At 42.0% G+C, this 13,976-nt stretch overlaps 1 protein-coding gene across 1 annotated transcript in view; it reads left to right on the top strand.

Moving 5' to 3' along the window:
- Positions 1-13,976, top strand: part of arhgef7a (Rho guanine nucleotide exchange factor (GEF) 7a) — a 53,598-nt gene that overhangs the window by 3,798 nt on the left and 35,824 nt on the right. Inside the window, exons 3-4 of the mRNA XM_083777312.1 lie at positions 10,316-10,400; positions 10,571-10,704. Of these exons, the coding sequence (XP_083633438.1) occupies positions 10,316-10,400; positions 10,571-10,704 (219 nt within the window). The remainder of the gene's footprint in view (positions 1-10,315; positions 10,401-10,570; positions 10,705-13,976) is intronic.

Raw genomic sequence — 13,976 nt, 5'->3', positions numbered from 1 at the left:
TCGTTTTCAATACCGCAACGTCCTACTGGTGGCATTGAGTGACTTCCAACCTTAGAGTATATATGCTTCCAACGAGTGTTTCCAAACTCTTAACACAACAATAATCACCTGCACGGAATTTATTGACAAAGTAGCTTATAACAGGTCTATGGTGGTAGTTTAATGACACAAATGCTTGACTGATAGAGGATAATCCAAGCTTTCCTTACAGCTGCAATATTGGTGAGTGAGTTTAACGTCGTTCAATACATTCAGATAGCAGTTTCCTATTTGGATGCATTATAGCATCTCTGTGTTGCTTGTGGCTTAAGTAAAGGGCACCTATTTTGTACAGGCACATTAATTGGGTTTTACGGTGTGCGTCGATGTACAGTAGACTGCAGTAGTTTGCATCGCAAAGACTAAAACTGTACAAGACAGAAGACCTTTGTGTAGGCTACTACAAGTTCTGTCGCAGTCGTCAATAGCTGAACTTATCTTTGGTACTATAAGAATGTTGCCATCATAACCTAACCTCTAGACAAGAGTTTATATACTGTGGAAATGACCCGCAGCTTAACTGGTGAGGACTGCATAGACGGCAGTCATAATGCTGTAACAATGTCTCTGTCTTGCTTTGACTTGAGCTAATCTTTAGGTGTGGTTGTGTGTGTGTGATGAATGAACCGGACATCGGAGGATTACAGTAGTTTGGGACATGGCAGTCAGTCCTCCCACTTATCTGTAGAGCAGATAGGGACCTATTCTCTAGAGCCCACACTGCTGCCTGTGAATCTCCAGTTAGCTTGGTCTACGGAGGGAGAGGCAGGGAAAGGAAGAGAAGGACACTTGGGACAGTGAGAGCCTTTTTTGTGCTGACCTGGTTGTTTTAGGTATGTTGGCTGTTGGCCTGATCATTAGCATTTACACAAACTGTTTTAATGTAAAACTATTTTTTTTATCTGTCCGTCCGATACTACATGCCTGATTCTAGTTTGTGTTGCGGTGGCAATGGGATGATGGAATTTGCGGGATTTGACGGCCTCCATGCACTTCATGTTTCAGCGGTGTTTTTAAACCCATTATTGTGCCTAGTGATGCACCGAATATTCGGCCGCAGAAAATATTCGGCTGAAAATGGCTAAAAATGCATTTTCGGCCTATTCGGTTTCGGCCCAAATAGGCAGAAAATATATCACCGAATAGTGTATGAAATTAATGCATTCAAAAGAGCTGAAAAAATGTTTTATGGATCCATAATAGTGATTATTATTTAAGTTAACATAACATTTGTAGAATCAATTAATGGGTTAAGTGAGGATACTAAAACAGCGATATTCAGTTACACTTCATACCAATGATACTGTGCGGGTGTAGGTACTGTATGTTAAGTGATAACCACTTTCAACATGGCATTATAGGCAAAATCTTTCTAAATCTTTCAAATTTTCCAAACATCTACAAGCTTGTAGGTCAACATTTTTTTCTATTTGTTGTACAACAAAGTATATAGTGCTAAGTGGCATTCTGGACTAGACCTGTATGGCTGGAAACATTGTGGTTGCAAGGACTGCATTTCTGACCTTTCAGATACAGGACTGTGTCACAGTCATTACCAAGTGATTGAGAGATTATTTATTCTGTACTTACTCTGTATAAACATACTATTTTAACTAGTGATGCACCGAATATTCGGCCGCAGAAAATATATAAATATATAAAAATATATCACCGAATAGTGTATGCAATTAATGCTTTCAAAAGGGCTGAATAAATGTTTTATGGACCCATAATAGTGATTATTATTTAAGTTAAGTTTGGCCATAACCATTTATTTTGCCATAAATCAGGTAGCTTTAAGGTACGGCCATGACAGCAATGGTAGGAAAAAAGATGTATAATATTAATCATATTCGGATATTCGGTATTCGGTTTTCGGCCAACTGTTTCCTATATTCGGTATTCGGTTTCGGCCAAGAATTTCCCTTTCGGTGCATCCCTAATTGTGCCCTTCACATGTCGTAGCGGATGGCCACACATTGTCGACACACACACACACCCAGGGTAAATAGCATGTGTACTGTACTGAGACTCGTATTAGGAGCGTTACCCCCGCCTCATAGTCTCCGACTGTCTGACAGAGCAGAGAGAAAAAGAAAGAGTTGGATAAAGTGTTTGTTCAGTGTGTATGGAGTATGGACTGACGTTGGGTGTATGGACTGACGTCAGAGGCAGTGTCGCAGTGGTGGATGTGTGTTCCGCTTGGAGAGCACATGATGTGAGTGACGGTGACCTGGCCGGTCGATTGTGGACTGCGCGATTTGAACAGGGTCCAGCGGAGAAGCGCGGAGGTGTACGGAGTAACGAGGCAGTGTGCAGTGGTCAATGCGTGTTACGCCCGTAGAGTATTAAAAGGATAGAGACTGAACCGGAGCGATAGCCCCGCCCTCCCGCTATTCATGTCAGTGGACGTTGCTCAGTGGCGTTTTGAAGCACCCGGAAGAACCACATTTCTTCGATATATTTCCGCCTGCAGTCCCCGCTATTACCACTAGGGCCGAGCGCCTCAACGTTGGAGAGCCTCACTGGGGGCTTGGTTATGCCTGGCGAACACATGTGAGTGACGGTGACTTGGGGCAGGTGTGTGTGGAAATTGCTTCAAGTTTTCCAGTGTATATAATGGGATACCATCATATAACATCTCAATGGGTGACAAGGACAGCTTGACCTTGGTCTGGCAGCGTGGAGTGGGTGGGGCTTCTGTGTTCTTCATCTTGTGGCTGTAATGTAAACTGTGTCATTGCTGTCGTTAGGCCTGTCACAATCATTACACCGGTAATCGCTTAATTGACCATATGCACATGGCGGCCATCTTACCATTAAGTTAATAGCAGGGTGGCAACTAGCCGCAATTTGCAATTGACAGTCCATACATCCAAACAGAAAAGTCCTATCTGTTTGTATTAAACGACATCAAACTCACCAACATTACAGGTGTATGAAAAGCTTATATTATCCTCTTTCTGTCTGCAAGTGTTCGTTTCATAAAAAACACTAACATGTTATGAGCTACTTTCTGTCAAGGGTGTTGTGTTGGAGTTTGGAAGCACTTGTTTTCAGTAAAGCATTCAGTAAATGCCTCCTGCATTCTGTGAAATTTCAAAACTCCAGGTGTTACGCAGTAGGGATGCACCGAACAGGAAATTCTTTGCCGAAACCGAATATCGGAAACGGTTGTCCAAAAACCGAATACCCGGACGTCATTACTATTATATATCATTTATATATTTGTTTACCAGTTTTTGTACCATTGACTATATGGTCAATATCCATCTTGCCAGCAAAGTGCTAACTAGGTGCAACGTCCCATTGACCATTCATCCAAACAGAAAAGTCCTATCTAATTGTATTAAACATCAAACTCACCAACATTGCAGCTGTATGGAAAGCTTGAATTATCCTCTTCCAATCTGTAAAGTTTTTGTGTCATAGAAATCCACCATTAGACATGTTATGAGCTATGCATTATGTGCAAATTCAAAACAGGTGGTATGCATGGGCCGTTGAGTGATATTCAACGAGCACTTCCAAACTCCAACACTTCACAATCGCCTGCAATGAATGTCTTGACAGGAAGTAGCTCATACCATGTCTACGGTGGACTTATGAAACAAACTCTTTGCAGATAGGGGATAATTTAAGCTTTTCGTACAGCTGCAATCTTGGTGAGTTTGACGTTGTTTATTCTGTTTGACTGTCAATGGGAAGTTGCGCCTAGTTAGCACCTTGCTGGCAAGATTAATGCGGTCTGCTGGTCAATTTCTGTCTGTACCTTTGTTGTAGAACCTACATACCTACAGGCATGAGTGTGCGCCCATAGCGTGTCTTTTCCGTGACATTGGAGGTAAGGTCACCAACGTCATTTTCGCTGTCGTGCAATTTCAGACGGCAAATTCGTTGCACCATGAGAGCCAAACTACACCCGGAAGTTCGGTGGAATGCATTGGAGTCAATGAGAGCCCAGTGACCAGCTCACTCAGCAAAAAGTACATTGAAAAGCAACCGATTATATGACACAGGTCTCAATGGTTCATAAATAATGTTTGTTATGAGCTGGTGAAGCTGGCTCCATTCACTGCTTTGTATTCATGTAACTTCCGGTGCGAGATTTGGCTCCCATGAAAGTGTCATGGCGCAACACAGACACGTGACCATGACCTTTCTTTCTCTAAGCTTCCTTGGACATTGCCAAAGCAAGTGCTGCTGGGAAAGAGGGAGTCGCACCTCTGATTTGGCCTACCAAACGTCCCCTTCCGTTTTGTTTCCACTATACTTCGCAAGGAATCTCGGAAAACTTGCCAATATCGCCTCCCGTTGCCTCCATCCCTTGAGATACAGACCGTGCTTGAAGCCATGTTTTGATCACGTCAGCTTCGAAACTCCCAACACAACTCATCTGCAAGGAATTTCTTGACAGAAAGTAGCTCATAACAATGTCTACGGTGGAATTGTATGAAACAAACACTTTGCAGATGTGGATAAATTCAAGCTTTTGTACAGCTGCAGTTTGACGTCGTTTAATACAATCAGATAGGACCTTTCTGTTTAGATGTATGGGCTGTCAATTGCAAATTGCGGCAAGTTTCCACCCTGCCATTAACTTAAGGGTAAGATGGCCACTGTGTGCATACAGTATGATCTATTGCAATTATTTGCGATAATCACAATTATTATAATTTGGCATCATCGTTTCCATGTTGAAACATTTTCACACATTTTCAAATATTTTCCAAAAATGGTCTACAATCTCACCATGCGTCACTGTGATGCATTGTGAGCTTGTAGATAGGCTAAGCTATTTAATATGTCAGGTATTTGTCATATCTGCCCTGTAGATGTTTCTTAGGAATAGGAAGCCTATAGGTCAAACAGAAATATATATTTAAAATTTTCAGTGTTCCAGTTTTCAATGCTAAAAACACAATTACCGGTAAATCATAAATATCAATTATCTATGACGATCATAAAATGTCATTATCGTTTGCGTTCCAGTTTCAGAGTTGGATATAAATGCTAACTGATAGGAAGGTGTTTGAAGCACCCGGAAGAACGCTCTACTTCCGCATTTGTCTTGATTTGGGAACCAAAATGTGGTGTCCAAAATGCAGAAGTGCTAACTCCATGAATCGATTAATGGACTAGCGATCTGTGTTAAACCCCAGCGCTCTTTTGCTCATGCATGTATTTTGCCTGCCTGCAGTTCACCACTGCAACCTGGAATAAGCTCATGGAAAGAGCATTTGAGGGCTGGGATCTGTTAAACATTAGCCAGGAGGATCCAAAAACAACATCTACCTTTCGCTTTTTGGGGTGTATGTGTGTGTTCTGTTTCCATCCATGGTAACACTCGGTGTACTGCTAATTCGTGGTTGTGATCGGGATATGAAATTGGATATGTTGACCTTTCTGAATATTTCAACAACTTGTTGAACTAGTCTGTGCACACACAAAGCATGCTTTTTTTTAATTCACTCTCAACGAGTGCAATTTTGCATCAGAATATCATCTTATATTTTGCTGAGTCATCCCCAGGGGGGTTATTGTTGTGCTCTAAGGGAACTTTGTGCTGCTCTAAGTGACGTGACAGGCATTTGCATTGTCAGCAGGTCTGGATACATTAATGTCTAATTTAACTAATTTAACTAACCACTAGAATTTAAGATGATGTGGAAGAGGGCAATGTTTTGCAGAGAGATGCGACACTTCGGTCGAAGCAGATGTTCTCAGGGCTTATAGTAACCACACACACACACACACACACACACACACACACACACACACACACACACACACACACTGTACAATATTGGCCAACTTAGTGTTGTCCCGACTCCCAGGTGAATTATCCATATTGTCGCCCCTAAGCGTCTTGGGTCACATTCAGTGTGACAGGGTGAAGGACGACCATCAGTGGGCCCATGTATTCCGTTGTAGTCTCCAACAGTGTTCTGGCAGTGTCCGAAATTATGTCCCATGTTTGTTCAGTGTGGCTGGTGGTATAGACGGATTTCAACGTGAGACTGTTATAACGGCTACCAGTAGTAACATGTTAAAAAATAAAAGGTCATTAGGTTAACATAAACTGTTATCGGAAAAATTAATGCCACAATTTTTCACGTTCCCTACATGGGGAGTCAGTCAATTGCTATCTAAGCTGTTTTATGTGCAGACAATTAAATGAAAAACAGCTGTGGGCATATTACCAGCATCGTTTGGAGAATTCACAATCCATTGTTGTAATGAACTATTATACGTTCGTTACATGTAACACTGAGTGATGGGAAAAGGATGATTAGCGCTGATTTTGTGCACCTGCACTGTGTCACCACTCCTTTAAACATTACATTCATTCACTCTCCACACTGATGAAGGCTGGATAGCCGAACCGTTTGTCTCCTGTTCAAAATGCAGGAATACATTTTTGAACTACAGTCTTGGCGTGTGCGACGACACTAGTGTTATTTATTTGATATGTTTTGAACGGGTATTAACGCACCTAAAGTCAGAACGCGGTGGTCACATGAAGAGTAATTGACGGGAAAAGGGTCAATCTTGATAATAAGTCGACCAAAAATAGTGCAGTCTGCCTGCGGCAACCTTTAGTGACTGTCTTGAGTCCCTGTGACAGTGCAGAGTGGTAAGAATGAGGATGGGTTCGAATGAGTCCTCACAGGGGACAGAATAACTTTCGGGAGTCCTGGAGGAATAATGGGAAAAAATAAGACTGGACTGTTTCTGTTGAAAACAGAACAGCCCATACACACAGACCAAAACAAACACACACTGGCACACACACACACACACACACACACACACACACACACACCCCGTGTACATCCTGGGGGCATATCTCTAATCAGAGCGGAAGATGAAAGAGACTCACATCTCACAGTCACTCACCCTCGGTGGCACTGGACCGAGATTAACTAATAGACACTGAAGCTGTGATACAGGAAGAGAGTTAGGAGCTATACCACAATAATCAACAGTTAAAATCACTGTCACTATATATAAGATATAGAGCTGCCAGCGAATATTCGTTTTCCGAATTCATTTCCGAATCCAAAAAATAAATGAATAACCGAATATACCAAATTAAGGTCTGAATTAAAAATAATAATAAAAAATATATTTTATTTATTATTATTATTCGCGAGACGGTGCCATGGGTAAGCGACGCGTTGTGACTTGTGAGCTTGTAGATTAGTTATATTTGCCACGCGACACCGGCATACATTAAAGAATAAATCATATCTGCCTCGTACTCTTCCTAGCAGCGCAGCCTGCGTAGTGAGCACAGGGCGGGCGGGGCCGCGGGAGCCTTTTACGTTCTTTGCGCAGAATGGTGAAATCTTCCGTCAACAGCGTATCTAGTGATCAGAATCTGGGTCGGTGTTGTTTCGGACAGACGGGAGAATCATGAAGCGACTTTATCCTTCAGGAAATTATAAGAAGATAAATAAAATGCGTAAGGATGAAATGTGGTGCCGGGTCCGGCAGCAGCATCAGCAATGCAGTGTTCTGTTCTGTGAATTCAATTAATACTGCCTCCGTGCCTCGTTTTGATAAGGCTGTGTGGTAGGATTGCTCATTTAAGAAAAAAAAAGTTTTACTGGAGAAGGGAGAATCCATGCGTTGTGTTCCAACTTGCTTTTCAGCAGCACCAATGCGCGGAGAGAGAGTTGCGCCAGCAATGCGATCTTAAATGTTATGTCTCAGGTTGTATTGGTGTAAATATAATTATTAATAAATCCGAATGGGTCGAATTGCTCGAATCCACGTGGGTTTTTAAAACGAATATCCGAATCCAATTTTTGGACAATTACGGCAGCACTAATAAGATAACTAACGAGGTACTGGGCGAGTGGCCGTACAGAACTAGCCACTTGAATGAACCCGAACGTCCCGACTCCCTATCCTGGAGGAGCTCTCCAACATGCGACACACGCATTGTCAAGCTTGTAGATATGTCGCAGTGGTCGGGAAAAGTACTCAATTGTTTTATTTAAGTCAAATTACCATACTGCAATTTAGAACTACTTCATTACAAGTAAAAGTACGGAATTGGAAATGTACTTGAGTAAAAGTACAAAAGTATGTACAGGATGTGTGCAGAATGTGCCATTTCACATAAGTTCAAAATGTGTACAAAATCTATTGAAAATAGCAGGTCAACAAGTGTAGTGACGATTTCCTATATTGGCAGGCAGCTGTCAAAGGTCTGGTGAAAGCTTGTGGGGGGGAGGGAGTCTAGTGTATTGATTTGTGTTCCTCTTTTTATATTGCTTAAAGTATATTATTATATTAGATTACTGATCTTCTTTCTACTGACTGACTGGCAATATAGGAAATCGTCACCACATGGTCCTTCGAGCCACGAAAGACGTCACGTCACCCTAGTATAAAGTATGGCTCAGGCAGACTAAGTGTGTGTGAGAGATCAACTCAGAAGTGCCAGATCAAAGCGACTAAGTGTGCCAGTCAGTAGAAAGATACCGAAGAAGTGTGCCAGTCAGTCAATAGAAATATAATATAATATAATATAATATAACAATATGAGCAATATAAAAAGAGGTACCCGAATTAAGATACTTTGGGCTCAAGCATTTAGACTCCCTCCCACAAACTTACACCAGCCCTTTGACAGCTGCCTACCAATATAGGAAATCGTCTCTACAACAAGCGTTGCGACGCATTGTGAGCTTGTAGATCGGCTATTTTCAAACGGCCGAAATGTATAGGGTTGAAGTGGTTGAGTTTTCAAATCAAAATTAAAATCTCCAAAGTAACTAGTAACTAAAGTTTTCAAATAATTGCAGTGGAGTAAAAGTACAAATTTTAGCTCTGAGATGATAGTTACTTTTCACTACTGATATATAGGGATATTTACAGTGAAGACATTTGGTGTAGAGGGCGGCGGCTCAGGGGTAGTGTGGCCGGATGATAACCGCAAGGTTGCCAGTTCGAACCCCAGAGTTGGTGTCGAATTAAGTGTCCTTGAGCAAGACACTGAACCCCTAATTGCTCCTGATGTGCTGGTTGGTACCTTGCATGGTTTCCGCCAACATCGGTGTATGAATGTGTGTGTGTGAACTGTGAATGGGTGAATGTAAAGCGCTTTGGATAAAGGTGCTATATAAATGCACCATTTAACATTTAGAGGGAAATACTAGGGATCAAGCATAGAGCTCACAGCTAAAGCTTATACAGTATATATATTGATTATATAGGGTTTAAAGACGTAATAGTAATAGTTTATTTCACTATTGACCCCATTATTATCCTACTTATTACATACATGGATACCTAATAAATCAATTAATACATTGACCTAAAAGTAACAGCAAAAATGTGATTGATTTTTTAAAGGATTTCATTGCTTATGGTAATTAAATGTATGCCTGGTGAGTCCAGTGCAAAAACGAGAACATTTGGTTACTGCATTTTCTATTTCTCCCTTAAAATGTTTTCAAAAACATTCTTGAGTGAACCGTTTAGCTGTAAATGACATCGGGTTTGTTTACATGGATATAATGTTGGATACGGCAAAAAATGTAAGATATGTCTGTCAGGTGCACTGAGTCTTTCATTAGACGGCACCACAGCGGTTTTGTTATTGACAGACATCGGTTACGTTACCGAGTTCAGCGGCCATTATTAAAAAAACCCAGGCGGATGAATTCAGTGATTGACCAATCGGAATCAAGCATTCATGTAATGATTAACTAAAAGCACTGTAGTCGTTGAAGTCAGTCTTTTGTTATAGTTGCTGCTTTGCTTCCGTACCATAAACGGATATCTATGTTGTTGAACTGTCAATGCATTTCACTCGTTGTTGTTACAGTCAAGGTAGCCTCGATACCCAGGCTTTCATTTCGTCTGCGCGAAAGATGAAAGCCTGGAAAAAGCCGTGGGCTGAACCAGTCTAAAAGTGGGAGTCAACCCTTCCGGGTGGGCGTCGCTCTAAATGATGTGACGTAGCGCTGCACTAGGGGGGAGAGGAGGGGCCGGGGGTGACGGACAGATCGATGAGATCCAATCAGGGTGCGCGCATTTCTGAGGCGCGACCCTCCCCTCTAGACCAGAAATGTCTCTGCTTAGGTCAGGCTACAGTCAAGGTAACGAGAATTATCGATTGGCTTCTCACCACTAGTGGTGTTTCCAACTGATGACACGGAACACTGTGGAGTTGGTAACGATTGCCAATGACTTTCTGGCACACATACTGATGCTCTCTCTCTCTCTCTCTCTCTCTCTCTCTGTCTCTCTCCCTCAGCCTTTCGAAGCCAGTGACCTCCTCCTGGGGCTAAACTTCTCAAAGGTGCTGAGCAGTCTGGTAGCTCTGAATAAAGTAACTGCAGGTGAGTGAAAATGTTTGTGGAGATGGGTATCCTATCCTGTGCCTGTACTGAAACACAGAGTGAGCCTCGCTCACGGCTGCGTTGTGTCTGACTGAGGGGGCAGTGGCAGACAGACGGTGCTAGACTGAGTGTATTTATTTATATCCTGCCCCCTCTCTGCTGCTATACAGACATCGGCGTGGGCAGTGACTCCGTGTGCGCTCGGCACTCCTCGGCTCACCGCATCAAGTCGTTCGAGTCCCTGTCCTCGCAGTCTTCCCTGGGACGGTCGTCTAAGCTGCTGCAGAACCAATTCCGCAGTCTGGTAAGGAAAACGATCACCGTTGAAAAGTGGCAACTCAGACTTGCAGTACTATCGTGTCAACCTGCTTAAAACCTATTTAGGACTGACCTCAAAATTTAAAATATATATATATATATTTTTTTTATGATTCAAAATTGTATTGCTTTTTCAATTTAGTTTCACAAACAATTAAGACAACAAACGAAACAAAACTAGACAAGAAAATAATAAATACATTACACAACGAAATCTTTACAGAAAAGATAAAACAATACAGACAATACAATACAATAAAATAATAATAAAACAAATTAATAATAAAAAAGGGAAAAAGAAATGCCATTACACCTGGGTAATATCAATTCTTCTAAATCCTCCAGTTTTCAGAAATAAATATTTTCCTGATTCTTTTTTTTCAAAAATAGCAGACCTACAAGCTCGTAGCGCGCCACTCGGTGGCGCACTATGAGCTTGTAGATCTGCTATTTATCAATAGCTAAATTATAACATAATGTTTAAAACACCAAAAGGGGTTCCCGCCCAAAATGGGGCTCAATGTAGTCCCAGGATGCAGGGATGGTCTTTTGGATGAGTCCCAGGGACATTTTATGACTCCCACTTCATATTTTGCCATTTTTACAAATTTCAGCATTTAACTCCCCTTTCATTTTATGTGGTTATAATAGTCCAGTACCTGCCTGTAGACCCTATCGCAATTTGGTGTTGGGGGAATTTCTCACTTGAACTGAGTCAATGGGTCCCTAGACATGAAAAATCAATGAGGTGCTTGTCCGCCATAGTGCCACGAATGGCGCAATGGCCACATCAAAAATGGCCGCCATCGGCTATGATGAAAATCCAACCTTTTTGTTTTTTAGTGTTTAAGCACATGTAATACATTCATTTTGACTAATTGTGGTGTGTGGAATTCATTTCTGATATTGTTTTGATGATTTGGGGTGATTTTGACCTTGAAAGGTCATAGTCAAGGTCATTTTGCTATTCCACAGACCTTGGCCATAACTTGTCCATTTTTAGGAGTAAGAACAGGAACAATACATCTATTTCAACTAAATCTGACTCTTAAAATTAATTTCTGATATTGTTTTGACCATTAGGGATCATCCTGTCATTGAATTATTGATGTTAATGTCATTTTTCAATAATTCGATTATGATTCTTTAGTCGCTTTTACTATATATATTTTCATGATTTGTTTTCTTTACATAAACAAATTACATGGGCATGAGAAAAACAACAACAGCACCATATGTGCTGTGTGAATAAGCCCATTGTACAAAAGACTCTGTCCATGGCCCAAATGAGCCAATCCATTGCTATGGCAACCCCATAGTGGAGGTAAGTCAATATATCATAAGAATCGTTCACTTGATGGTACAAGCACCAAATTTGGTACACAAGTGCTTCAGAACCTACTCTCTCAGAAAAGTACGTTGTCCACTTGAAAAAACTAAATGGCCACCATTTTTCAAGATGGCCGCCAAATGAAAAGGGCCTTTTGTGGCAGTTCTGGACAACCGTGGGTCCGACCAACTCGAGACCGGGCACTGCACTCCCTGTGTGTGTGTGGAACGTGTGTGCCGAATTTGGTGAAGTCAGTGGGGCAAACGGTTCTCGGGTTACATGGATTACAGATGTACAGACACACACAGACTTGAATATATGTCAATGGGCAATGCCCATTGGGTTTTTTTTTAGATGATGGGTAAGAAGAGAGAGATGTGATGTCAGGTGGTGTGGGCTAAGAAGTGGTCAGGGCTAAGATAAAGTATATGAGATGTACAGTAAGTGCAAAGAGAGATGGTGAGGGAGGGAGAAAATTATTTGTACCAATTGACCAAACAGTAGACAGTAGTGCAACAGGTTAAGGTGAGTATAGAGATGGAAATGTTCTAGCAAGTGAAGCCAGTGTATTGAGAATATGGGACATATGTGTCAGGAGTAATTTGCCGTACGGTTGGAAACGGTGGCACTGATGAAAAGGAGGCACAGCTGGAGGTGGCAGAATTAAGGATGCTATGGTTCTCATTAGGAGTGAAAAGGAAGGACTTGATCAGAAATGACTAAATTAGAGGATCAGCCCAGGTTAGAAGGTTTGGGGATAAAGCAAGAGAGGTGAGGTTGAGATGGTTTAGACATGTGAAAAGGAGGGATGAGGGTACATTGGGAGAAGGATGCTGAAGATGTAGCTGCCAGGTAAGAGGATGGCCAAAGACGAGGTTTAAGGATGCTGTGAGAGATGACATGAAGGTGGCAGGTCACAGAGGAAGATGCATAAAACAAAACCAAAAGGGGTCCTCCCCTTTTCCCTGTGCGTGCACACACACACACACACGGTACTGTACAGTACACTACAGTATGTTACAGTACAGTATGGTAAAGTACAGTAACGTGCGGTACGGCATGGTACAGTATGATACCATAAGGTATGGTACAGTACAGTATGATGCCGTACAGTACAGTAAGGTACAGTATGATACCATACCGTACCGTACCTTACTGTATGGTATCATACTGTACAATACTGTACTGTACTGTACTGTACCGTACTGCATGGTACCATACTGTACCATACTGTACCTTACTGTATGGTATCATACTGTACAATACTGTACTGTACTGTACTGTACTGCATGGTACCATACTGTACCTTACTGTACTGTACGGCATCATACTGTACTGTACCATACCTTATGGTATCATACTGTACCATGCCGTACCGCACGTTACTGTACTTTACCATACTGTACTGTAACATACTGTAGTGTACTGTAGAGTACCGTGTGTGTGTGTGTGTGTGTGTGTGTGTGTGTGTGTGTGTGTGTGTGTGTGTGTGTGTGTGTGTGTGTGTGTGTGTGTGTGTGTGTGTGTGTGTGTGTGTGTGTGTGCACGCACAGGGAAAAGGGGAGGACCCCTTTTGGTTTTGTTTTCTACATCTTCCTCTGTGACCTGCCACCTTCATGTCATCTCTCACAGCATCCTTAAACCTCGTCTTTGGCCATCCTCTTACCTGGCAGCTACATCTTCAGCATCCTTCTCCCAATGTACCCTCATCCCTCCTTTTCACATGTCTAAACCATCTCAACCTCACCTCTCTTGCTTTATCCCCAAACCTTCTAACCTGGGCTGATCCTCTAATTCAGTAATTTCTGATAATGTCCTTCCTTTTCACTCCTAATGAGAACCATAGCATCCTTAATTCTGCCACCTCCAGCTGTGCCTCCTTTTCATCAGTGCCACCGTTTCCAACCGTACGGCATGGCTGGTCTCAC

The sequence above is a fragment of the Protomyctophum parallelum genome (genome assembly GCF_964188405.1).
Source record: "Protomyctophum parallelum genome assembly, chromosome: 11".
Taxonomy (NCBI): domain Eukaryota; kingdom Metazoa; phylum Chordata; class Actinopteri; order Myctophiformes; family Myctophidae; genus Protomyctophum; species Protomyctophum parallelum.
The sequence above is the reverse complement of the archived record's forward strand: the minus strand, read 5'-3'. Positions and strand labels throughout refer to the sequence as shown.